The following is a 26,895-nucleotide window of genomic DNA, read 5'->3' as shown; positions in this document are numbered from 1 at the left end:
TGTACAGCCCTGGTGGAAAAGTCAAGTGCATGGGTAAATTCCTTGCTACTACGGTGTACAAAGGCCAAAAGTACCAGTACTCGATTACAGTTATAAAAGGGCAGTACGCTAGTAACCTACTGGGAAAGACAGTGGCGAAGCGCATGGGACTAGTTGCTAGAGTTAACAAAATCAGTAGTGACTTAACAGAGGATGTGTTTGGAGAAATTGGCCTGCTGAACTGTGAACCTGTAAAAATTGAGCTGACCGAAGATGCAGTGCCGTACAGTGTAACCACCCCACGCCGGGTGCCTTTTCCTCTCCTCCCAAAGGTGGAAAGGGAAATAAAGCGCATGCTCAAACTTGGCATCATTGAGGAAGTCACCGAGCCAACAGACTGGTGTGCACCAATGGTGCCTGCTCCAAAGCGCAACAAGGATGAGGTCAGAGTGTGTGTGGACTTAAAACGTCTGAATAAGGGAGTAAAGCGTGAACGGTACATCTTGCCCACATTGGATGACATAACTCCCAAGTTAGCAGGGGCTAAAGTTTTCTCCACTTTGGATGCCTCCAGTGGGTTCTGGCAAATACCACTGGAACCCAGCTGCCAAAAACTAACCACGTTCATAACTCCCATGGGCAGGTTTTGCTTCAGACGCCTGCCATTTGGCATAACTTCAGCACCCGAGATCTTCCAGCGGCTCATGAGCACCTTGCTCAAGGGCCTAGAGGGGACTGTCGTCGTGATGGATGACATACTGGTTTTCGGGGCTAACAAAGAGGAGCATGACCGACGCTTAGATGCAGTATTACAGACAATCAAAGCATCAGGCCTTAAGCTTAACAGGTCCAAGTGCCACTTCGGAAAGAATGAACTACAGTTCTTCGGTCACATCATCAGTGCGGATGGTGTGAAACCTGATGATGGCAAGGTGGAGGCTATTGCTAGGATGCCCAGCCCCACCAATGTAGAACAACTCAGGCAGGTACTCGGATTAATAAACTATGTTGGAAAATTCCTGCCGGGCCTGTCCACGGTGCTGCACCCCCTCTCAAATCTTCTCAAGAAGGAGACTATATGGGTGTGGGGCGAGCCTCAGGAGCAAGCATTCAACAAAGCGAAAGCAATGCTCGTGGCTGCACCAGCACTTTGTTATTATGATGCAGGCCGACCAACAGTTGTCAGTGCGGACGCCAGCAGCTATGGTCTGGGTGCTGCACTGTTACAGGACCATGAGGGGGAGTTACGGCCTGTTGCTTTTTGTTCTCGCACGCTCACAGACGCAGAGAAAAGATATTCGCAGATCGAAAAAGAGTGTTTAGCATCTGTCTGGGCCTGTGAACGTTTTGCCCGCTACATCCAAGGCATGGGTCAGGTACGCCTACAAACTGACCATAAGCCCTTGGTGCCTTTGATCAACTCATACGACCTTGATAAAACGCCACTGAGATGTCAGAGACTGCTGATGCGGCTGATGCGATTCAATGTCACTGCTGAGCATGTTCCCGGTAAACAGTTAGTGGTGGCAGACGCACTCTCCAGACATCCACTGCACGGATGCTACCCGTCCGAGACAGACAGCCAGGTCAAGGCATATGTGAGCAACGTAGTGACAAGCAAACCTATCAAGTCACATAAGTTGGAGGAAATTCGTAGAGCTACACAGAGGGACCCAGAGCTTCAAAAAGCAATCATCTTCATCAGACAAGGGTGGCCTCGGAGAATGGCAAAGAACTCACCACTGCAAGGTTTTTATGCAGCCAGAAGCCACCTTTCAGAATCAGATGGTCTAGTGCTCTACCACGATCGCATCGTAATTCCTACAGCACTCAGACCCAGTGTCCTTGACCAATTACATGAAGGCCACCAAGGGCTAACTAAATGTAGGGAGCGCGCAAGATCAACAGTGTGGTGGCCCAACATTGGACTTCAAATAACACACAAGGTGAGGTCATGCATCTTTTGTAGAGAGCACAAGCCTACACAGCGACGGGAACCCCTTGTGACTACTCCTTTGCCCAATGGCCCCTGGCAAAAGATTGCAGCTGATCTGTGCGAGCTCGAGGGTAAGAACTTTCTTGTCGTTGTTGACTATTTTTCAAGAGACATTGAGATTGCTTCCCTCACTACAACAACAAGCAGACAGGTCATTAACAAGCTCAAACATATGTTCGTTAGATGGGGCATCCCATTAGAACTGGTCAGTGATAATGGGACGCAGTTCACGTCATCGGAGTTCCAAGACTTCAAACTGAGTTATGGCTTCACCCACACTACGTCGAGCCCTCATTACCCCCAGTCAAATGGAGCTGCTGAAAGAGCTGTCCAAACAGCCAAGTTCATTCTCAAACAGCCTGACCCCTGCTTAGCCTTAATGAGTTACCGCTCTACACCAATTGCAGCAACCGGTGCAAGCCCAGCTCAACTTATGACAGGACGTCAAATCCGCACCACCGTCCCAGTACTCGAACAGACATTGCTGCCCAGTCCAGTCAATAGGGACACGGTGTGCCAAAGGGATGCTGCAGCTAAGAACTCTTACAGATTCTTCTACAACCGCAGACATTCAGCTCGTCCACTTCCTGAGCTTCTCCCAGGCCAGGATGTTGTAGTGAAGCTGGACGGGGAAAAGGGGTGGACGACTCCAGCCAAGGTCATCAGTAAGTCTAAAGAGCCGAGATCCTATTTGGTGGAGATGGCGAATGGGAACGTGACTCGCCGCAACAGACGACACCTTCAGCCTGTCCCAGGCACCGCTGATCCTGAGGAGCCGCAGCAGAGCACTGTTCCAGCTACACCGACTACTCCAACTAAAGTGGCGGTTGCTTCCCAGGAACCACCAGTAAGGCAGGCATTGCCAGTCCCTGCCCCGGGGTCTCCTCTCCGCCCTACCACACCTGTGAGAGTGACTTCCAGGGGGCGGGAGATTAAAGTACCTCTCAGATTCAGAGACTGAGACCTATCTCCTTTCTATGTTCTAAGGGCAGAATAATCCCTTATCAGGACTGAGGGTAGTCTACCCCTGTGATGTCCTGCGTCCTGACAACACTGTTTTATGTTGAAAGTACTTTTGTTAAAGGGGGAGATGTTGTGAAATCTGTTTATGTTGTTCTAGTAAGGCTACCATGGGGGCAGCCACTAGAGGTCGCTAGAATACTGTTTTATATATGTTTGCTTCCGGAATTGATGTAGGCACGTACGCTGCTGCTACAATTCAATAAAAGCGGTTTGTGCTTGAGAACGCTGCGTCTTATTGCCTCCGATCATGACAATTGCTATCAATACATTTTTCAAAAAATGTCTCTCTGTGCAAAATGGGTTTAAACAGATAAACAGCTGTGGGATACTGTTTGTCCGTGATTTGAACCGGGGGAACAAATTACGGCAGGATCAGCCTGATATTATTTGTATCCCACTGTAACTTTACTGCATAAAGAGCTAACATGTCCAAAATGTCAGGAGTAGTTAGTTATTACAAGAAGTGTTTGTGAACTAAAAATCAAGAATGTGGGATACTGTTTGTCCGTGATTTGGAGAGCCCCGCGCTGCTCCCGACGCAGGGAAACTAATTTTGCAGGGGAGACCTACCATGGTACAGACTGGCGACCTGTCCAGGGTGTACCCCGCCTCTCGCCCTATGACATCTGGGATAGGCTCCAGCGCCCCCTGCGACCCTGGAAAGGATAAGCGGAAGCGAATGGATGGATGGATGGACCTACCATGGCACTTGTGCAGGTGAAGCCAAAGGGAAGATATGCTTCACCATATTTTCTAGTCTTTGGCTTGGAAGGAAGTTGTTTTGGAAACATATTTGGCGATGCTTCATCTCCTGCTTCGCGTTTGTGTGGGAGCCCCGTCAAAAACCTGTCCACAGTGTCCAAGCGCTCTTTTTTTTTTTTTTTTTCCTTTTCATACCGCGCCCCCCCTGCAATGGCCCTGCGCCCCCCCTAGGGGGCGGGCCCCACACTTTGGGAACCTCACTCTTCTTGACATTATACAGAGCCAGGAGTAGGGAAAAAAAAAAACTTGGTGTTAAGAGCAGTCTAAACTCTTAAGTTTGAGCTTTTGATTCACAGGGGTTACTCGTACATACACAGACCTCATTACTGAACATTTTAGACATGCTTAATATGAGCATCCACCACCGTAACAGCATGTTTATGACAGGAAATAAGGAAACACATAGGTCCCCTTCAAATTACTTAACTTTTACAGGCTCAAGTAGGATATTTTGGAGTAATCGTACAGTGTGTCGTGATGAGAACAGTGCATATATATGTATTTATCCAACTTCTGGAGGGTTGGAGCCCGTTTCAGCTGTCAGCGTGGCAACACAATGCAAAGATAAAATTTTTATTTTCTCTACTTAAAAAAAAAAAAAAAAAAAAAAAAGGATTTTAAATCATTCAACATTTTGCAACAAGTGAATTTTGATGCACGTTTGTTTCAAGTGTTCACTGAAGCATTAAAAAGGGGTCAAACAATATTTTTTCGAGAATTTAAATGCGATTTGTGTGAATGCCAAACACGAAAAGCCATTTAACTGGGCTCCATGTGCCCTCTTTAGGGTTTAGCTTTATGTATAATAAAGGAACAGAGAAAACAGAGTGGTTCCATTTTTGCAGCTTTATTTCACAATCCCACTTTCCAAAAATGTTCGAACACTGCATAAAACAAAATAAAAACAAAAGCTACACATTTAAATTTTCTCTCTCTCTCCCTCTCTCTCGATATATATATATAAGAGTACAAAGACAACATATTTAATGTTAAAACGGACACATATCATAGTTCAGAAAAGAAAATGCAACATTTTGAATTTGTCTCTAGGATTTGCAGGTCCGTGCTTTAAGTTTTTATTTTAAATTTTATGCCACATCCCAACGTTTTTGGAAATGGGGCTGTTCAGCATCTGTCAAACAAGACATCTCACCTCAAAATAAAAAAAATAAAAATTAAAAAAAAATAATAATAGAAGCACAGAAATGTGCCAGATTCTTATACCACAGACTCACAGTGGTAATGAGACAGATTTATATAACCATACACGACATCACGTGCCGGTACTGTGTGTACGCATTTACAGGTCAAGGAACGTCCAACAGGTCACCAGTGTTTAAAATCCGTCTCCCTCTTTATGGAGACTTATGAAACAAAGTCAGTTTTAAACATGACTTGAGACATATCCGGTCTTTTATACACAGGTGAGCGTTGCAGGCTCCTTGGAGATATTTTGCACAGAAAAAGAGATTAATGACAGAGAAAGATGCAGTTACTAAAGGTGGTGAGAGGCGCCGGTACTCTCCTCAGGAGCAGTCCATAAACCTCTGCCAGTCCGAGGCAAAGAGTCTCCGTACGAGCCCTCAGTCACTGGAATCACTCAAAGTATCTGACCGCTCTGTCCATTGCGCTTTGCCCACAGGTGCACACACATTCCACATACGCTCTGCTTACAGTAACATAAACCTGGGATTTATAAGAGGTAGGGTTCGTCCCCAATGACACTCAAAAAAGCTCTTCCCCAAAGTCACACAAACAAAATAAAGACACACAAATAAGAAAAAAAAAAAATAGAAAAACAGAATAATATTACATAACAAAAAAAAAAAATAAAATAAAAAAAAAAAAGACTGCCAAGTTAACGTGAAACCAAAAACCATGAAGAAAAACTAAGTTGGTGAGATGTTCTTGGTCCAGGTACACTTGCAAGCCCTGCCAACAGTTTCTCTGCCTTAGCACCAGAGTGGTCTCTACTTCTTGTACGGTTTGTGTCAATTAAGCAGAGGCAGGGTGGACCTGTTTACTTAATACTTCAGGAGCCGATGTTTCTCGGGCCAAAGTGTAAAAACCCCACTTTCACCAAAAAAATTAAAAAAAATTAAAAAAAAGAAGGAAAAACTAGCAGGGAAATATCATCCCTCTTATTTGCTACACATGTAATACTGCCTTCCCACCTTCATGCAGACGTCAGTGCCGATGCTGAGCAATGATGTCAGCGTCGTGCATCTGCTCTGGCCAATAGGCTTCACAGTACTCCAGGATCTGTATTGCTGCACCTGTAGAGACTCATGATTTGAAGTCCTTTCGACATGCATGACAGGCATTATTTAAAAAAAAAAAAAAACAAAGAAGAAGAAAAAGGAGGCATTGGGTTCTAATTTTTGATGCAAAAATAGATCCAGAAAAGAAAGAAAAAGGGCTGCATTAAAAAAAAAAAAAAAAAAAAAAATCCCATAAAATGTAGTTATTTGTTCTAAAAGTGAAATTATGTAGTGGAGCTGCACCACACTGACAGAAAAGACATTACTCATCTTTCTAGAAAATGTATGGCTGCAAGTTTCTCTTTAAAAAGAAACAAAAAAAGAAGAAGAAACTGAGCTTGATTTGGAGTTTGAAGTTTCTACAAGTCCTCGCTCTTAGTGCATCGCTCCTTTGTCATTTGCTTTGTTTTACAAAAATATTTTGGCAGCTTCTTGATCTTTGATGATGCCCACTTTTTTGTCATAGCACCTGAGCTGCAGAGGCCTGAAACACTTACAGACTGTGCTGTGAAAAAAGGAGAGGCTAGCTCTGCTGCTTAAGCGACTTTAAAAATCCTGTAGCGTTTCCAAGCTTTTAGAAATGCAATACATTAGTCTTTCAGCTGAACAGATTTGGCTTAAAAATATTCTGGGCAGATCGTTTGCTGGATAATAAATAACACCCATAAACGGATAGCTTTTATCAGGTATAAGATTGTCAGAGTTGAGGAAAGTTACGGCCAGCCTACGCATGTCGCTCTGCTGGCTGTTGTCTGGTGCTAACACTGCTGCGCCTGCATACTTTGAGTACTCAGGTCCAGGGCGAGCAGTGACATTAAACTCATTCAAAATACAAAAAGTGCCAATCCCCGCCCACTGACCTTCATCATCCAATAAGAATCCCCACTATTCTACTATTCCTAACAAGAAAATGATGTGGATCCTGAGTTTTTTTTTGTTGTTTTCCGTTTTTGTTTTTTTTGTTTTTAAATGGGATCATGTGGTGAGTCAGGAATAAACAAACAAAATTGGGCAGAAGAAACTTCTAACAGCAAAGCCCGGCTGATTCTGACAGCTTGACACTTAGAATAATAATAATAATAAAAAAAAAAAACATTTAAAAACCTTACATATTTAAAAGTAGTATCTCTCAGTCATTAGTTTTAGTTTTGTACTGTGCTCTGCATTTAACAGAGAAATAAATAAAAAAATAGAGACAAAGTGACTTGCTGTATGGGGATCTTTCACACAAAAACCCCCATACAGCACTACTGCCTCCTATTGGGGCGCATTAGGAACTGGACCACAGTAGCAGTCCAACACCCACACACACAAGCAGCGTACACCCTCCTAACCATCACACTCACAACACAAAGTTCTGCTTGTAGTGTGCATGTACGTGTTCTTCAGGATGGTCAGGCACACAGCTGTTTGTCACATCCATAGTGTCTATGTATGCACACGCCCTCTGCTGGCCGTTCAGGAGACGGATTCCGGTTGAGGCTGAGGCTCCCCGGACTGGCTCTGGGTGTTCTGACCCTCTCGGCTCAGCTCCTCGCCCAGCTCACCCATGTCCATGTCGGGAAGATCCTCCTCGATGGGTGCCGCTGCCGCATCCTCGCAGTACACACACTCCTGAACACAAACACATGCCGTCGTTGCCTTACAACATTTATAGATATACATTTGAATCCATTTTACGGTTATATTTTCAATTGTTTTGCTTCATTACATTTGTTTTGTCTCATTATTGGCTTGTCAGTTATCTGTAATGACTTTGAGCAGCACTAACCTGCATGAAAACTGCATGAAATCTTCCCTTTAAAGTTCATTTGCAGAAAATAGTGCACAACTATTGTGTTGTTGCAGAACACAAGTCATGTCATTTTTCATGTGTCAGGTGTACTTTTTCAAATTATTTGCAATGGGAGTGCTGTGTTTTTTAACACTATGCTAAAAGCGTGTTGAGAAACCGTGTCTGTCCCCCACCTTAACGTTGATGGCAGCAGGCAGGCCTCCCCTCCTCATCCAGGGGTGTTCCTCCACTAGCTCTCGTCGCTGGTCTGACGTAAAGTGAGGCTGGCTCTTCTGCATCTGCCTCAGCCTCTCCTTGTCTTCCCTCAAAACCCTTTGAATATCTCTGATGGTCGGAAAACACAAATACATTTGTGTGAACGATATTTAATGGAGTTAAAAGGTTAATACTTCATACAAGTGGTGAAGCTTAAAATATTTAATTCCACTTAGTGACTCACCTGGATGGCATTTGATATGTCATCATGACCTTGTCGTCAACGTTGGCCATCAGCATCCAGAGGGGCTCCTGTAGGACATACTTGATGAAATGCTCTCCCTCCCCTTGAGATGAGACTTTGTCCTGCGGCTTGCCGCCTTCAGACCCTCCCTCTCCCCTCATCTTGTTTTTAGACTTGGGGTCGTGCTCAAGAGAGTCGACACTGCCAAAGTATTTGCTGGTGTTGCTGCTCCCTGTTGGGGAAACAGAGACAGAGTCACAAAAAAATAAAAAACATGTATTTATGTGGAAACTCTTGTCAAACTTCAGTGTTCAACTACTGACCTGTTCTGCTGCCAGAGCCGCCGCTAGCTGAGGTACCACAGCCAATGCAGCCTGAGCCTAATCCCGAGCCCAGTCCAGAGCCTGACCCTGAGCCCATGGAGCCAGACGTGGCTGATCCAGTACCAGAGTGAGAGTCTTCATGCTCCTGCAGCAAAATGTCCAGCAGGTCGCAGGATGATGAGTTCCCGTCACTGTGAGCCCCGTTTCCTGGAGACTCCACCTAAAACACAAGGTGGTATACACATCAGAGATAATTAATTCCACACTCACTCTCCACTGGCACACTGTAACAAAGTTTGTGTTTAAGTGCTGGCACCTGTACAAGTTAGTAACTTCTTTTCGATTCACTGTGTCAGTTTGTAAATGTCCTGTGACTCCTACCTGCTGTTGGCTATCAGACTTGGCTGCGCCTCCGTTCTTCTCCCCTGTTGTTCCCACTCCTACAGACGCTGTCGCCGCACTGCCACCCTGTCCTCCAGCAGAGGCTACTGTAGTGTCCTGACGCTCCACTGAGCGCTGCCCCTCCTCCATGCTCAGCAGATTGAGCTGCAGGGGCGAGCTACAGCGGGACTCAAACAGCGGCGGTGATGTGGGGGCTCTCTCGCCCCAGAAGCAGGGGTTGAAGATCGTGACGCCGCACCCTCTCGAGGCTCCGCTGCAGGAGTCTTGGGAGGCTCGCTGGAGAGAGTGTAGGGGAAAGGTTGAGGTGGAAAGGGGGCTTGAGCCACAAACTGGGCCTGCATTGGGAAAGACGGCTGGGCGGTGAACGGCTGCTGAGTAGCGAAGGCGGCCTGAGCAGCCTGGAAAGGCTGCTGGGTAGTATAAGGGGTCTGAGCAGCTTGGAATGGCTGTTGGGGGGTGAAGGCAGTCTGCACAGGAAATGGCTGTTGACTGGTGAAGGGGGGTTGCGTCTGTATGGTGTAGGTTGGCTGAGGGGGCTGAAAGGGTTGCTGGGTAGCGAATGAAGGCTGCGTCTGGGCCTGCTCAGGGAAAAATGCTGGTCTCGGAGTAGCTCCTATTTGTCCTATTTGGGGGAAGAGGTAATTGGGTAGCACCAGAGCTACCACAGGTGTAACAATGGGTGCAGGAAACGGAGGGGCAGTAGGTGGGGCTTGGGTGCTCTGCCCCTCTCCAAATCCTGTAGAGAGAGAGGGGTCAGGTCGGGGAGCCTGAGCTGGAGCAGCAGGTGTTGGTGGGTAGAGCGGATATGCAGGCACCATGGTGGGGTAGGACACATTAAAAGCGGATTGCGATGCTTCTGACGGGGACCAAGAGGTCTGGTTGAGGCCCTGGAGAGGGGGCCGTGGTTTACGGTTTGACACAGCGCTATCAGATGAATCAGGATGCTTCATCCGTGGCTTCTTGGACTTCCTGTTGCGGTTACCCTTCTTGGCAGTAGTTTCTGGCCTAACGGTGCCTTGTTTAGCAGTGCCTCGTGGTCCAGGTGATTCTGAGATGAGGATATAGACGCACAGGTCAGAACGCCATTTTTTTTGTGTTGGAGAATAAAAAAAAATTGCAAGTAGATGTGCACTGACTGGAGACCAGGAATTCAAGTATACTCGCCATAAGAACTGGGAATTTGGTAAAATCATCTTAAACAATTTTTTTTTAATATATATGATAAATTTCAATCTAAAGGTGAGCCTTATTTCCTCTTTGTAGAACTTTCTTTGTGTTTGGTAGCCTCAGTTATTAATCTTCTCCCACAAAGCAGAAAAGCTAACTGTGAAGCTTACATTACCTTCAACATTGGGTGGACCTCTGTGCTTGTGCAGGTATGTGGAACAGTCCCTCTGGAAGCTCCTGGAACTACGGAGCTCTCTGCATCGGTTCAGGAAGGCCTGCTCCTCTTTCTGGGTATGTGCTGCCAGCACCTGCTTGGTCAGGCCCAGCCTCTTGTAGGCCTCCTTTTCTTGGCTGGGTGGAGACACCATACTGACAGGCAGCGCAGGGGGTGCTGGGCTCTCTGCAACATCTTCAATTATCTCTGTACAAAGCAGTGCCATAAACATCAGTCAAATAAAGTCATTAAAACATGGATAATGACAGTCCTGCTGTGTTTTTGTGGACACAGAAACTCACCAGACTCTGGCTGAGGTTTCTTGTCTCCCACATGTACAATGGTGCTGCTATAGCTGCACTGAGAAGTGATGGACACCACACTCGCAGCCTTACTGGGCAGAGTGAGGGGTGCCAGGGGGCCTCCCACCACAGCAGCTGCCCCAGATGGAGGCTTCTTTAGTGCTTTCATGTTTGACAGGCCTGACTGAGAATCCAACATCAAGGGATCTAAATGAGAAAGATTTTGTTAGTGCTGAGCCAGTACCTTAGACTGAGTTTGTGTGCACAGATGGCACAGATGCATGATTACTACATGCCTGCATTTGTATCCTGAGGGACTTGCATGCCATCCTCTGAGCCCTTCTTGTCATCATCAGAGTTGGAGGAGGTGGTGTTTGAGGAGAACTGGTATTTTCTTTTCACTGTGATGGGTATATTACAGCTCTCCAGATACCTAGGAAACAAGAAGGAGTGTTAAATGAGAGAGCTTTGATATTGTGCAAACAGAGCATGATCTCTCTGCCTTTGCACAGGGATTACTGTGCAAATGACTTCATCCATCAAATCTATGCCTGACCTGATGACACTATCCAGGCAGCTAATCTGCTGGTAGGAGCACACAGTCTGGTCTTTGTAGGTAAAGTCCTCCATGCTGGCTGCAGTACTGTCTCTGGCCTGCAGAGGGAGCACCGAGTCTTTTGGACGCACAGTTGAACATCTTTGAGCTGCCAATGCTAAAGAGAAGCGGAGATAATATGAGAAACACACACGAGAAGACAGGCAGGAGAATTAAAAGACATTTTGCATGTGTTTTGCTTTTTGCACCGATGTACTTAAATGAATAATCACTTTGTTTATTTTGAAATTAATAGTTGCCAACTGGACTCACTCTCAGAGGTCTTCTTCTGCTCATGTTTGGGGAGAGACGGTGACGGCGTGGGAGATGGGGAATGCAGGCCGATCTGAGGGTCCTGATTCCTGAGCATGTGGACACCTTTACAGACCTCCTGGAAAGTCCTGGCGGGCTTGGTCCTGCCCGTGTCCTCTGCTGTGTTCCCTGCTGTAATGTTCCCATTGCTTTCACTGGATGAGCTGATGCTCACCAGCTGCTCATGGGAGCCATTGCTGCCATGGCTACCATAACCACTGGAGCCCATGTTGTGGACCGGCTGCAAAAAGAGTGGCTGTTAGAGGAGCTGTCAAATGCCTCGTGTGTGTGTAAAAGTGAACCGTGTGCGTGTGTGTGCATACTTGAAGAAGCAGCCGGTGAATCTGTTCACTGATTTCCTGGATGTCTGAATCCATGATCTTCCCTCCATGGAAAGCCGGTGCTGCAAAAACATCTTCGTTCACAGGACCCCTGAAACACGCAGACATACAGCTGTCACCTAATGTCCTCATAAATACAGATGTCCAAAAAAACAACAAAAAGCCCCACCATAGTGGGAGTACTCACATGCGCACTTTGTGCCTGCCAATGACGAAGGAGACCTTGCGGCTCCAGGGATTGACAAAGCTGGACCAGCTGGTGTCGATGGTGATGTACTCTCCGTTTCTTGCACAGAAACGTATTGAAGAATGATCAAACGGCTGACCAGCGTACTGCAGAACTGTTGGTAACAGAAGGTAAAGCGTGAGTGGAAGAGCTGAGAGTATAAGAACGCAGTGAGACAGTCCAGGTATGAATGCAAATTGTTTGTACTTTTGCGATGTATAGCCAGCATTAAGGGTCGGTCGTTTGGGTGTAGGTTGAGCAGCACGGGGGTCCCTATCAGGTCCTGAGGGAGGTACCCCAATAAAGGCACAGCCCTATGGGGAAAACAGTAATTACTTTAGTAGAAAACAGGGCAGCAGGGTGACTTCACACATGGCACCACTGTAAGGATTATGGAAGGATTCAGTCCACTCACCTCTCATCAACATCCTGGAACACACAGTTAGGGGTGTGTGTCGTGGTGAAAATACGCTTGTCTGAAGGTATTCTGGGAGCTAGGTGTGAGAAGGGAAGGAAAAAAAATGCCAGTAAGCAAAATGATTGTACACTAATCCCTGAAACATAAAATGGATGATAGCATCTCTTGGTTCACATTAAAAGGATTAAACTCACACTAGCTGGTTTTGAACTTTCAAAACATGAGCAACGGGATTGATCAGAAATAAACTAATTGGATTAAAAAAAAAAGAAAAACAAAGAAAAGATAAACTATGAAACAATGAACCCATTATTGAATCTTAAGCACTTTCTGGAGGCTGCGTTTGGTATTAAAAGGGACCTGGACCCTTGACCAACTAATGAGATTAATTAAAACCTAATTTAAAAATATGACACATAAAAAATGTTAATCAGATTAAAATGGCATTGTAGAAAAACTTTAATGCCATTTCCTTGTTTTTCGGGTGATCAGTTTTTATAGTGGCGACAGTATTGGATGGATGATAATTTGTTTATAGAGATAAGGATCAACATCTGTTCAAGTACATAACATGGATAAAAACAATAACTAAATAAAAATCCCATAAGCATCTTTCTCTGGACTTGGTACATTTCAGGCTGTCATCTCTGATTAACTGTACCTTAGTTATACATTCTGTTGCATAGTATAACTAGTATAACCAGTATAAGTTTTAGACACTATGGTGTCTAAAACTGTGCCAACTATGGTTCAACTTCTGAACGTATGAAACAAATGACATTTTCCATCTGATACATGTCAGAAGTAACTGGTAAACAAAATAAAACTGCATTCATTATTGGGTGATACACTTGAGTGCTTTATTAAAACAGTGCACAGTTCTCACCTTCATATCCAGAGTGCACCCTCTCAGCCAGCAGGAGGCAGCAGAACTGCTCCTCAGCCAGCTCAGTGTCCTGGACCTTCATCAGGTATGGAGTCATACGGAAAGGATAGTATTGGAGGTCTCCTTTGCGGTCCTTGCCACCACTAGAATGCAAACACACAATGTCAAGACCCTTTCATAATAACGAATGATGATTCTTTTTTGGCTTTCAAAATAGAAAAAATTATTTAAAAAATGAAAAATGAGCTAAAAGCTGAACATTAAGAGATCCTTTTACCAGTTTATCTACTAATCATGGAGTGTAATTATTGTAATTATTTAGTTAACTGTGGTTTTAGTCCTTAGCTCATTATTCCTTTCATAAAAACAACATTTGCGGTAGAAAACAATTTTTCTACAAAATGCAGTAACTCAAACATAAAGGTACAATGCTCAGCCTAACTCTCTTCTGTCACACCAACAATCTTCTTTCTACATCCATGAACCTTTCTTTTGAATCTCCTGTTATTCATGTTCAGCATATTCCTCCTCTATGCATGTCCAAACCAGCTCAAACTATATTATATAAATATACAACTTTAAAGTTTAAATGAGCAATAGCAGGTAACCCATCTGGCCACTAGATGGAGATGCAGTTCAAAAGCTCAAAGCTGCCGACTTCCTCCCTCCTCTCACTTTTCCCCTCTCCTACCCACCATCCGTCCTCTGACTCAGAGCTTACTTGGACAGGAAACCGTGGATCAAAGCAGCGGCCGGCTGCTGTCACTCACCTGATGCGGCAAAAGAAGGATTTCTCCTGCATGCACTCCGTGGGAGATGACTCTGAATAAAAAGAAGAGGGGAAAAAGGTGGGATGAATAATTGAATTAGCATGAGTACTTCCCACTCAGCCATCTGTCAGTCATCAATATTCAAAATACTCTTCAGCAGACCTGAGAAGTTTGCCTCTCATGTAATAGATAAGAATGCCTCTCATAGATAAGAATGCAAGAGATGCAATTATACTACAAAAGTTTATAAAAAAGTCATTTTCGAGACAATTTTAAAAAAAATTATAGACACTTATGAGTGGAAATGCTGGAATTCACTGGACTGATACCAGCTTCCAGTTATTAAAGTGGGAGTGCAATCAACTATAGAACATAAAAGTCCCTTTGGAGAAAATGTTTGAAAGATAATGCACAATTTGTAATCTCTGAAATGAGTTTTTAGTGGAATTTGTACGACTGCTGGACAGAAAATTAACATTACAGCCCAATAATTCACCAACTCTGGGATGAGAAGAATCTAAATGCAATGAAACATGTTTGCAATACAACCTGAAGGTGTACACATCATCAGTTAACACAGACCTTCTGACTGCCAAACATGCCACATTTGTTAGTGTCATACGTTTATTAATGTGTGATTGAGAACGCTAATGAAATATGTGCTATGCGTGTATGAACATGAGTATGTGGAGGAAAAACGTCCATGTGCAGGTGGTGCATGTGTTTCATGTGGGTTTTCCGTGTGACCCTATTTTGGAAATTTTACCATCCGTGTCTTTTGTGTGTTTGTGCAGCTCAAACCTGCACTCGTCATCCTTACCTGCTCCTGTGCACATGCTCCATGAGGGCAGGCGGTATGGTGTGGTGAAGCTGTAGAACACGCTGACATCCTGAGGAGTCAAGAACTCCACAAACTTGGCATTGTCGAACACTTCCCGCTTGCAGTTCAAGATGGATGCTGCCTGGTCAGAGATGTAAACAATCTTCCCCGTGATGAGAGACACTGCTACAGCGAATATATCCTAAAGGCAAAAACAAAAGGATATTAATCAATCATTTAGGATTATTCTCACTTTACAAAAATGTCAAAGAATTCTATGGCATACATTTTTAAAAGTTAAAGTTTCTAACAAATTGTACTGCACTGTACAATTTGTTTATTAATAAGTCTGATCAAATCGCAACACAACTTGTTTTAGTTTTTTTTTTTTTTTTCTTTAAAAACAACATTCAAATCAGTCCACTGGCTAAGACAAATACAAACATTTGGTACACAAATCAGTGATTTCTCAATATTTTAAATACCTGATTTTCTTTGTACTTCATGAGCACAATTAGAAGTACCTTAGACCAAATGTCCACAATGACCAAATTAGGTAGTTCTAGCCCTCTCAGAAGATTTAAAAACACATCTTCAAACTGAATACTACTAGTACTACAACTAGTACTACAACAGATCGGCTGATCCTTGTCATCCACCCATTGTATTCTTTATCTTACGTCTGTTATTCTTTTTTCTACATCAACTTCAAGAATCAATAAACAATAAAGTGTGTTATTTTTCTTTTTTATAAAAGAAAAGGAGAAATCTCTGCCTATTCTGGCTTCCGTCTTCGATGTTATAATTAGGTTTCTTGAGACAGACTTTCTCCTGCTTTTGTTGCCTTAACAGTGCAGGGAAATGGGAGTTGTGGTGGTATCCAAATAAAACTGTAAGATTGTAGGTAGTGAGCCTAGAGTCTTAGGCTCACTACCTACGAGTCTATGAATGCATCTGATGTACTAACATACATACATGCACAGCTGTAAGTACAAAATTGACTACTACACATGTGTTCTGAATGTGAAAGTGGTTTTCCATGTGAACTTTGTTCGTGCGCAGGGTAAGACACACACAGACACACACAGATACACGGATAAAAGTGTTGGGCCACAACTCTTAATCCGTAAATTCAGGTGTTTTCAGTCTCATGGCTACGAGTATATATAATCAAGCATCTAGTTATGCAGTTATGCAACTAGATCTTCCTGAATTTGAGTCTGGCTGAGTGTTACTGGACTAGGATGCCACTGTTGTAACAAGTCAGCTTGTTAAATGTCTTCCCTCTAAAGATCTTCCATGATCAGCTGTAAGTGGTATTACTGCAATGGGCGAGTCACAGCATATCAGCCAGAAAGCAGTAGACCACATGAAGTTAGAGAGCCGTATTGACTGTAAGTGCTGAGGTGCATAGTGCAAAAGTAAAAGTCGTCAACAATGTGCTGATTCCTTAACTGCAGTCTTCCAAAACTGCTCTGGTATTAACATCAGCACACAAACTGTGTACCAAGAGCTTCATGGCACAAGCTTTTATGGCTGAGCAGCTGCATGCAAACTTTACATCAACAAGCACAAACTCAACCGTTGGATGGAGCAGTGTAGAAAGTGAGTGATAAATTGCACCTCTCTATCCTGCAGTCTGACACACGAACCTGGATTTTTCAATTACCAGGAAAAAGCGACCGGGTTGACTGCATGGTTCCAACCGTAAGGTTTAGTGAAAAAACTTTGACTGGTCTGCACAAAGCCCTGAACCCCATCTAACATCTATGGGAAGAACTAGAAATTGCAAGTTGGATCCAATATTGCTATCTAACCTCACAAAGGCACTTCTGGATGAATGGGGAAAAAATTATAGCTTCTCTGCTAACAAGTTAAAAAAAATTCTAAGTCTTTAAAAGACAAAGACTGGTTTAGCTGTTTATCCTTTAAGATGTGAAAAAAGAGCGGTGGTACTTACTGTGTTTTTAAGGGTGTATTCCGAGGTGATGCTGTTGATTTCCTCAATGGTGTAAGATGTTACATCAAACCCTGGTGGCTGACTGTCGTTAATCATCAGCATCTGGTAGTACTCCTCATTGGCTGCAACCAAGACAATATGGATAAGTGCACACATCAGATAAAAGTTTATTTTCATTATGTAAGTAGGTATAATATCAGCCATACAACATGAAAACACAGATGAAAACAATGCACATGAGGCAAGTCTTACCTTTCACCTGTTTGATACAGCGCAGTGCATACTTGAGCGTATTGACAGTGCTCGACTTGCCCTTGCTCCTTTTTTCTGACGGCAAGTGCATCTTCAGCTCCTTGAGCGTCTTGAAGAGCTCCTTCTGTGTCTTAGCTTTGGCTGACTGTTCGCTGCTGCAGGACCCAAATGAGACAGAGACACGTGTGTCAAAATGACAAGATCTCACCATTGATGTCACACTCGGCTTTCCAGCAAAGGAAGCAGAACAGGAGGGGAACGTACTGACAAGGGGTTCTAGACCTTTCTGCTCACATTTCTAATTGTTGCTGCATTAAATACCAGTAAATCTGGGCTGGGCTTTTTTTCAGAAGTGTACTAACCTGCAGCCACTGGTTGATGGGTTGTCCTGCTCGGAGCTCACCAGACTGAAAGCGTTGGAGCTGCTTGGCGGGGAGGGGCTATGAGAGTTTGAGCTGTAATCACAAGGACAATGTCATGTTATGAACAAAGGTGTGCAGGAAACCCAGAAAACACATAACAAAAATGAAGAGCAAACATTTTAAGTGATTCAAGAATTTGATGCTATAGGCTGTTCTTAGAGTTGCACAGTCATATGAGCTACTCTTTTTTTAAATATGGGGAGGACAAATAAAGAAAGTGAACAAGTGTTAAGTGTAATTAACCAATTATAACCATGTGTGCTTTTCAAGTCACATGAAAATTAATATTTAAAAAGAAAATGTCAAGATGTCCTTAATTCATTTAGTTACCTCTGAGGCAAATACTAAACCTTGACAAGAAGACTACTAGGATAATGTATAGTGGAAAAGAAGAAAGGAAAAAAACGAAGCATTCAAGAAACGCAAAGTGCAATGGAAAATTCTGTGGGCGGTTAAACAACCAGGTCAAGCCACCCACCAAAAGCTTTCTTTGAACAAGTTATAAACTGACTTTTGACATAGACTTTTTACAAACGTGCATTGTGGTCACTTTTATTTCTCTTGGATGTTTGCCTCAAATTTAAATCGTGACACAAAGGTTCACAAAGTTTGTTCTCAAACGTGATAAAGTCCTATTTTGAAACAGAGTATGAAGAGTATGCCAAACGGATGTGGTTCTGTGGACGTAGTACAGTCGATGCACAGACAGTATAAAAGATGGATGCAGTTACCGGGATGTCATCCACTGGTTTCTGATGTACCATTTAATCTCTTAAGTCTCAAGATTAGCACTTTCACCTTTGCCATCTTCTTTTTCTTTTTAAATTTTAGATGACATGAAATTCGTCACTGAAGCAATAAACTCATTAAGAAGGACATTAAGTTAGAAAGACATTTTCTCATATACCTCTAAGGAATAGCGCTTCTAAGCAAGCCCTATTATGAATCCCAAGTTCAATCTATCAGAGTCAGTGGAAAGAAGGAAACACAGTATTAGGTGTTGAGTCTAATCAAGATGAGGAGTCACTGTTGCAAGTATAGCTGACAAGTGCTTCCAGTATTTTTTCCCCCCTTGTGGATGTAAATGGAGATGGAGAAAGCATCAGCATTGGTTATGTAACAACAACCTTCACCAAGTGTGCCATTTTCTTCAAACAAGACTAATATTTAAAGGATTACATCTCAGAATCCCATATGGTTAATCAAAAAAAGATGAGGCCACCAGAAAACTATAAGTGGGAACCGAATTGAAATCAAACTTAATGACATGTAATTATCAGGTCCAATAATGTGAGTGTGAGCTGAGTATTTTACACCCTGATGAGTATGGGAATTAGTGAAATGTCAATAGACTTGAGAGAGTCTGAATGATATTCACTTTTCCTGCAGTTTCTCTTCTTAAAAAACAAACAAACAAACCCAAAAACAAAACACTTTGATATGAACTATACAGACACTTATTGTCACTTTTGATTAGTCATGATTAGGAATAAAACACCAATTCCCAGCTTGCTTCCCTGCAGCTTAAGCAGTCTATTGGACTGTAGCAGTGACTCAGCCCAGCAAAACCCAAACTGCCCTTCAATGACTTTAATGAACCTTACTTCCGTGACCTAGTTGGTCCGCTCCCCCACCGTGGTGGGGAAAAAAAAACAACAAAAACAAACTTCATTTATCACGATTCAGTGGTTTCAATGAGTTCTCACCTCTTGTTGCTCCCCGAGGACTCCATGAGAGCGGAATCCTTGCCATTGCCATTTGAGCTGCCCACCGACTCGTTGCCGTGGGACTCATTGCCGTGCGACTCGTTGCCATGGGATTCTGTCCCGCTCCCGCTCGAGCCACTGCCACCCATCTCCACATCCTCGTGCAAAGGTGGGCGCGGTCTCTTCCTGTCATCATGCGGGGACCCCAGTGAGGCCGGGTGCTCATGGCTGCTGTCGCTCCCTTCGGAGGCCAATCCTAACTCTGGTTCGAGTTCGACCCCATCTTGCCCGCCACAACCCTCACTGTAGCTGGCCATGCGGTGAAGCTGGCTAACGGAGCTGCAGGGAGTGCCCTGCGCTTCCTCCACGTGCAAGCCTGCCCTTTCCCGGTTCCGTTCACGCCCGTCCAGGGTTGAGTACAGGTAGTGCTTTGGATCACTATCCTCAGACATGGGACAGGTTAGTGATGGAAGATTAAGTTACCTTCCACATGGCAATGCCACAAAGTTGATGGCACTGGAGCATAAATGGGGTTGTCGTCTCAGGAGTGGAAATGCAGTCTGAAGAAGAGGAAAACAAACAAGACAAAAAAAAAAAAAAAAAGAAACAGGTGAAATTACTCATACCAACACTTTACAGCACAGTGCACTTCTAATGATAGAAAATCAATAGCAGAAGGAACACAACTCTAATATTAGAAGCAATCAATGTGGATTAAATCAAAGTACAGTAGCCATGACTTTGATCTGATCAACCTGTGTGGCCTCACATCTCCACATTTTCAAAAGTCAACCATAAATAAAAAGGGCACCGCAGCACAGATAAAATGATCTTGCTGTTACACAAACACTAACACACAGTCACACCAAAGGAGCTGCCATGCATCTTTCAAAAGGTTTGCACAGTAAATAGGCCAGTCGTTTGCCCTTTCCAGGTAGACATCAGTCCCAGACCAGCTTAATCTGGTTCAGTTTTTCTAAAGTGCTTCTTCAAATAAAAGGTGAGTCTACAGAGATGAAACACAGCTCTGCTGACACAGTACAAACAAAAACCTCCGCCGCCTGCACATAATCAGGACCAACTTGGATGTGAGAAGCAGAAACAAAACAAAAGCATGAAAATTGGGTTTTATTGTTCAAGTAGTCTCCTGTATGGATGGCTGCATCACAAATTACATGATGAAGCGGTAGGAGGAAAACCTGACAAGCAGTCTTTAAGAGAAACAGTCGTATCATTAATGTTAAAGATAAAGGTCCCACACATACACATTAACTGTCCATATTAAAAATCAAAGATAGCCTTATGTAACACAGTACAGTGCCCGTGGATGCACAGTCCTTTTAGCAATTACCTTTATAAAAAACACATTATATTTCGTAATTATTTAAGTGAATATATATATATGGCCTGTGCTCTCATTCAAGTCAGTGTTAGAACTGACCTGGGCATTGTGTGGCCCCTAGAACACATTAGGCCCTTTAATTGTACCTGAGCAGCCCTCATGAGTTTAATGGGAAATTAGGACTCCCCAATGCTTCCCATTTTAGCCACCAAACACTCCTTGATGAACTCTTCATCAAAGAACAGTACAGTTTTTTGTAATTTTGTGAGGAAAAATTTTTTAAATTTTTTTTTTTTTTTTAAAAATCACAATACAACTTTGTTAAATTTTATTTTATTTTCATACCAAACTGCAAAGGCAAAGCCCCATTTGCACATGAAATGCATAGCACTGAGAAGGCTTTCATTAGAAAGTTGCAGTTTCTTTCAAGCCGCCTGCAGAGCAGCATTCTTACTCACATTCCAGCATTGAAGATGCTTCTCTTTGGATTTACCTTCATATGTGAACAAACATTCTCATTGACAAAGTTTAGAAAAATCCAGATACAGATCCTCTGCCAGCGATCACCTGTCCACTGTCCTTTGCATTTCCACCTCAGACATTGAACCTGATATTAATGCACTTTTTCAAGCCCAACACACACTCGAGAACCTGCAGATGAAGTCATTAAATTACAAGCAAAATAGCAATAGCACTTTATACTATATAATATTGAGCAAAACTAAGTTCAGCTTATTGGTGTGGCCCTCCAAAACAGAGACAGTTTCTCATGTGGCCCCTTGAGAAAACTAATTGTCCACTTCTGTGTTAGAAGTTCAGCCATGCTGTAAATAGAGACCGTTTTCCACTTGCTTCTGAAAAGCCGCAATTAGATAAGAGCCTTTAGAAGATCTTGGGGAGTAAAATCTGTCTCCAAACGACAAATACAAGATCCAGTTTTATCAGTTTTTATCCTCCTACACCCACCTCAGCAGTGGTTGGAGCTATTCGTGTCTCTTAAAGCTGAACAGGAAATACTGGCAACAGGTACTGAAGCCAAATCCAAACTATTTCACTGTTTTGCTGCTCTCCAGTGTCAGGTTGCAGCTATTTACGTAAGCGTGCACATTCAGCAGCCTGTCTATTCTTCTCTCTTTACATAAGCACTTTTACATAACTTCTCAAAGTTTTAGGAATAGGTTCTTCATATTTTTTTAATAACAAACCTAGAATATATATATATATATTTTAAAAACACAACCCAGCAGACTTTCCAAACAACCCACTCCACTTAGAAAATGACCCACTCTTGTTTAAAGGAGGCAACAGCCAGGCGCTGTGAAGAGATGTTTTATTGGCTGCTGGAAATGACCAATCGGCAGAGAGCAAGGAGTTACAACTGGTTAGAATAATGTCACCCAAACAAAAAAGAGACCACAGCTTGTAATCATGGCAACAAACTATTTATTCCTATTATTATTATTTACGTTCTCTTTAAGGAAATAAGACCAGTATTTCCTAGAATTGTGTCCTCTAGCTACTTTCTATACATGTCAGCACATATCTCATAAAATCACAAGGGTAAATTTTGTTTACAATATATGAGCTAAAGTTAGTTTTATCGCTTAGATTATTTCACATGGGGAGCCTGAAGAGCTAATAATAAATGCACAAAAAGAGAAGAAAAAAAATTAGGTTAACAGACAAAAAAGTTTAAGTAGTTAAAGTATGTTTATGTAAATCATTCCCCACATGTGCTTATGTGGGAGCGGTACACTACGGATAAACTGAAGCTTTACTAAACTGTAAATCGCACACAAACATGACCATATGTTAAGCACTGATCCCTGAAACTCGTGCAAACTGTCATAACACCAGCTTGCCTGTAGACATAACACAGAACAAACCATACATGAAACTGCTGAAGAAAATCTGACCACTATCCTGTACTTTAAAGTGTGTTCAAATTCAATGAAAGACCTTCAATGAAAGACCATGCAGTGCAGACGTGAGCTTACCAGCGACCCCCTTCCTCCAGTAACATCGCAAGAAAAACCAGCATCCAACAACATCCAAGCGCAAAATTACAACTTAAACCACCAGAAAGTCTTCCCAAACTCTCCGCATCACTGCCAAACACGTCGCTGAGCAGAATAATGACATAATGAAACTGAACTCCCTCTGCTTCCAGCTCAGCCCTCAACTAGAGGGCTCATACAGCCAGCACACTAGCACAGATCTCAGGCATTATACAACCCTGCTCCAGTCACATGGATTTGGCCATAGCGCAGCACAAAGCTATGGTAGCCTTGTTTCATAAAACCACATGGTTTGTCTTGTAAGCAGCTCCTCCTGAAGTGCACTTTTAACTGACATGCGAAACTGAAATCACATGAAGACCAATAAAGGCATAATGTTACACTTTTGACAGAAATAAACTCATCTGACAATCCACACAAAGTTAAAACAGGGGAAAACATGGCTTAACAAATATTACTGGGAGACAACATCAGTATAGATGTAGAAAGATGCTGCACATATGGTGGCAATTTGGCAAAACTTAGAATTTTTACATAACCCCCTACTGTTATGGCCCATCTCAATATGTAATAAAATGACATCAGACTGAGTGAGTTACATCACAGTGTATGCCACCAACTTAAGATATTACTTATTAATGATGACTGCTGACTTTAAGTTGACATCTGACATATAAGTTGTAAAAATTGTTAAAAGAAGACACTGGGGAAAAAAGAATTTGCTAGAATTAATTTTCTTTGATTGTTGTCACACACACAATTTTTTATTTTATTTTTTTACTGTAGCTGCATGTTGCCATAGTATAATCACTGTTTTGGCCTTGTGGGAAACTGCTTTGTAATATGAAAGCCACACGTTTGGGGTGAAAAATAATAAAACAGCTCAAGTGCCATTTTTAGGTTTCAAATAAATGCCTTTGAATAACATGCGCGGTATATATATATAATTTTTTTTTTTTTTTTTGAATCTCTCAAAAATGTGCAAATGACAAACAATTGTAATTGTGTATGTGTGTGGAGTAGGCCTCTAACAAGACCTAAATAGTTTTGGGTAGAAATAATCTTAATCTGATTATTCTTCTTCCCCGGGTTTGTCAATCCAAACCTTTAACAAACACTTTAAAAAAAAAATCTTATGTAAAGAAATTAAACCACTTCCTCCGGCCATAATTGTGCCAACAATTCAAAGCCATTTTGTAAAAGTGTTTCGAGTGCGAGCAGCTGAAAAGTAAAACCTGACGAAGAGCCTTTTTTATACGTCTAATATTACACTTCCTTGCATATGACATTTCTCACATAGATACCCTTACATTAGGTAATGTTTATATTAAAGGAAAAAACATTTAAAATGACCCCCCTTCCCCCATCCAACTCCCATTGACCTGCTATTCGAAATCCACACACACGTTGACCTGCAATCCAGTGCACGGTACACTGACACAGTTATGTAAAAGTAGCCGAATCGTTAAAAAGCCGCCACAAATCCACTGCGAGATGCCCGCAGAGGATATATTTCACAAAAGGTAACAATTATCTACCTGTGTGACTGAACAGAAAAAATATAACCGGCATTTTTTGGTTTTAAAAGTACAATAAGTAGAGCAACCCGGGGTTCGCGCATGCGCAGACCGGATTTTTGTTATGCAACTTATTTTTTTCGCTCGTCAATCTTTTTGCTAAAACGAAAGGGCGCAAATGAAAGCAGACCAACCTGAGCAGTAGTTGGAAAAATCCTCTCTCCGGTGGTCTCCAGTGAGATGTAAAATCAAAAGCGACACGTTAAATTCATCCACTTATAACGTTCAGTATTCCTCAATGGGAGCAGAGCGTCAGACGGCTTGACACAGTAGTGAACGGATCCTCCCCGGTTCTCTCCCGCACAGCCCTACCAGCGAATCGCCGAGCCCGGCTCGCGACCTCAATTTAGACTCCTCCCTGTGCGTTTTCCGATTGGCTGGAAGCAAGGGGTTTCCATGGAGAACGTGACGGAACTGCGATAGCGGAAGCTCATTGGCCTAGAGTGCTGTCCGTCGTTTTATATAAACAAGGCTTTGACTGCACGTGGAATCTCATGTTGTGTGAGAGTGGGGCAGTTACGACTGCGTGAGTAGCAGAATCCACAACAACCTATCAAATGTTGAAATTACATAAATGCAAAAAATGCAAGAAGGAAACGAACAGGAACTGATGATGACAGAGAGAAAAAAAGTGTCACAGAAAATGAAAGTCAGTCTAAGTGTTAGAAACTCATTTCGGTAAAGTAAGTGCGAGTTATTGCGTGATTGCTGTTGAAAGCCTTGAAATGTTTCACCTGTGTGAAACATTTCAAGGCATCGATAATGCAATGAAAGTGTTTATCGAAGCAAAGGGTCAGGTCTGTGGTGGGGCAGCTAGACACATTTTCCATTCTTACTTGCGTCACATCTATTTCTATCCTTCAGTTGTGGCGAGTTTTTTTTTTCTTTCAGAGACCACAGATAAACTATGCCCACACATATTTGTTAGTTAACGTACAGATGTGTATCACATGTCATGCAAACAAACCAAAGCAACCTACATTTTAAAAACGGCCTTTACGTCTTGATTGCGCCATTATGCTTTGAAATAAAAGGTTTGCAGTCTTTTATTACTCCTTACATTTTTTCAATGGGATGATAAACGGGACCGTGCCAAGCTTATTCATCACTGTTTTTCTGGGACTGGACAGCACCTGCTGGATATTTTTTCCCACAAGCTGGCATGATAGCCACAACACCATATTTTCTCTTCTCTAGCCAAGATCCTCCACAGAGCAGTTTACCTGCGTAAGCAGGACTCTGAGCTTTGTAACTGCTTGTCAAGTGGCAGCCACCCACCCTGGCTCAGGTAGCAACACAGCATGCAAAAGCCTGCACTCCTTAGAACATGTGAGAATGAACACCCTCCTTCTCAGCCTACACTTTGTAAAGCCCCTTTTATGATATCACCCAGAGCCCAGCATGTGAGGCTCTCCTGTTGGCATGTTTGCTTTGTGTTTTTCTCAGGACATCTTTGGTTATAAGTATAGGTGTATCTGACTCTGACTCTCTGTATAATTAGACTGATTCATGGATCACCCCTCCTTTCACTCCTCCCTAAACTACGCACATTTGCTGGCAGTGGGAGCAGGCTTGGAGATCCTGGAGGTGGGTGGAAGTCCCTAAACAAGAGTGAATCATGCTGTGTATAGCTTCATCTGCTTTGACTGTGGTTCATGATTATCTAACCAGAAATCCTCTTCATTAATTGTCCCACATGTGAAACTACACAGTTCATATTAGCCATTTGTCTGCTTTAAATTTTTTTTAAGATGTATATATTTGGATTCTTAAAGATATGGCTAATGAATAAGAAAATAAAGTGAGGCTTGAAAAGTGTAGAACTTAACTGTTTTGCCCTGAAATATCTGTTTGGATGCAAATGTAATTTTGTATACAGTGATATCAGGGTGTAAAGGATGACACCACAGCAAACTTTCTAAAAACTGCAGTACCCCTAACTGCCACACGGGCTGGCTCCAAAAGCTATTAGCTCCACTAATCATATAATCTCACGTGAAAATGTCCAGTTTTACAGAATTTAAAAGCATTAAGCATTAGTTTACAGCTAGGCCATTGTACCTAATCCTCTTCTTCATGTACAGGTGGGGAACTCATCCAACTGCATCCATCATGCTGGGCATGGCTGTAACAAGCTATGAAGTCACAGAGGCCTGGATTTTGGACCCTTTTCAAAACAAGACAGGAAAGGCAGGAAAAAATGGCATGAATCAGTGGGTGACACTTTCAATGGCTTTTACTTTGAAAAGTTTATGGTACTCCTACAAAATTATGGCTTTGACTAGAGTCCCTCTTACTGGGTTTAGGGGGCTAAGCTGAAAACTAGGGAGGATGAAGTCTTTTCAAAATTTCTAGTTCTTATTGTGTTGCGACTCTAGCCCATAAGTCTCTTCAGAAGTGTTGCCATTTGTACTGATAGGTGCTACACCTGTTCAGTTCTGGACTTAAGTAGTTCAGTGTCCTGAACTGGACCTCTTCACTGTGTGCTTTTTGGAGCATTTCTAATAGAAGTATATGATAAACAGCGTGGCTTGCTGTGTGGTGCAACCTATCTAAAAGGTTTGTGCTTTAAATTTTGGTAAGAAAA

General features: G+C 42.8%; 1 protein-coding gene across 1 annotated transcript; it reads right to left on the bottom strand.

Annotated features, from left to right (window-relative positions):
• Positions 1–4,588: 4,588 nt before the first annotated feature.
• LOC100692129 (period circadian protein homolog 2) lies at positions 4,589–24,611 on the bottom strand. The gene is given in 23 exon segments (XM_013267165.3): positions 4,589–7,635; positions 7,990–8,140; positions 8,256–8,487; positions 8,579–8,798; positions 8,960–9,186; positions 9,189–10,028; positions 10,323–10,568; positions 10,664–10,870; positions 10,960–11,096; positions 11,220–11,376; positions 11,532–11,811; positions 11,894–12,002; positions 12,099–12,252; positions 12,345–12,451; positions 12,553–12,631; positions 13,442–13,584; positions 14,212–14,263; positions 15,032–15,233; positions 16,992–17,113; positions 17,244–17,398; positions 17,606–17,698; positions 19,372–19,931; positions 24,443–24,611. Coding segments are annotated over 22 exon segments (4,521 nt in total). The 5' UTR covers positions 19,824–19,931; positions 24,443–24,611; the 3' UTR covers positions 4,589–7,479.
• Between the last annotated feature and the right edge of the window lie 2,284 nt (positions 24,612–26,895).

The sequence above is a fragment of the Oreochromis niloticus genome, linkage group LG14 (genome assembly GCF_001858045.2).
Source record: "Oreochromis niloticus isolate F11D_XX linkage group LG14, O_niloticus_UMD_NMBU, whole genome shotgun sequence".
NCBI classification, from domain to species: domain Eukaryota; kingdom Metazoa; phylum Chordata; class Actinopteri; order Cichliformes; family Cichlidae; genus Oreochromis; species Oreochromis niloticus.
Note: the sequence above shows the minus strand (reverse complement) of the source record. Positions and strands in the feature narration are given on the sequence as shown.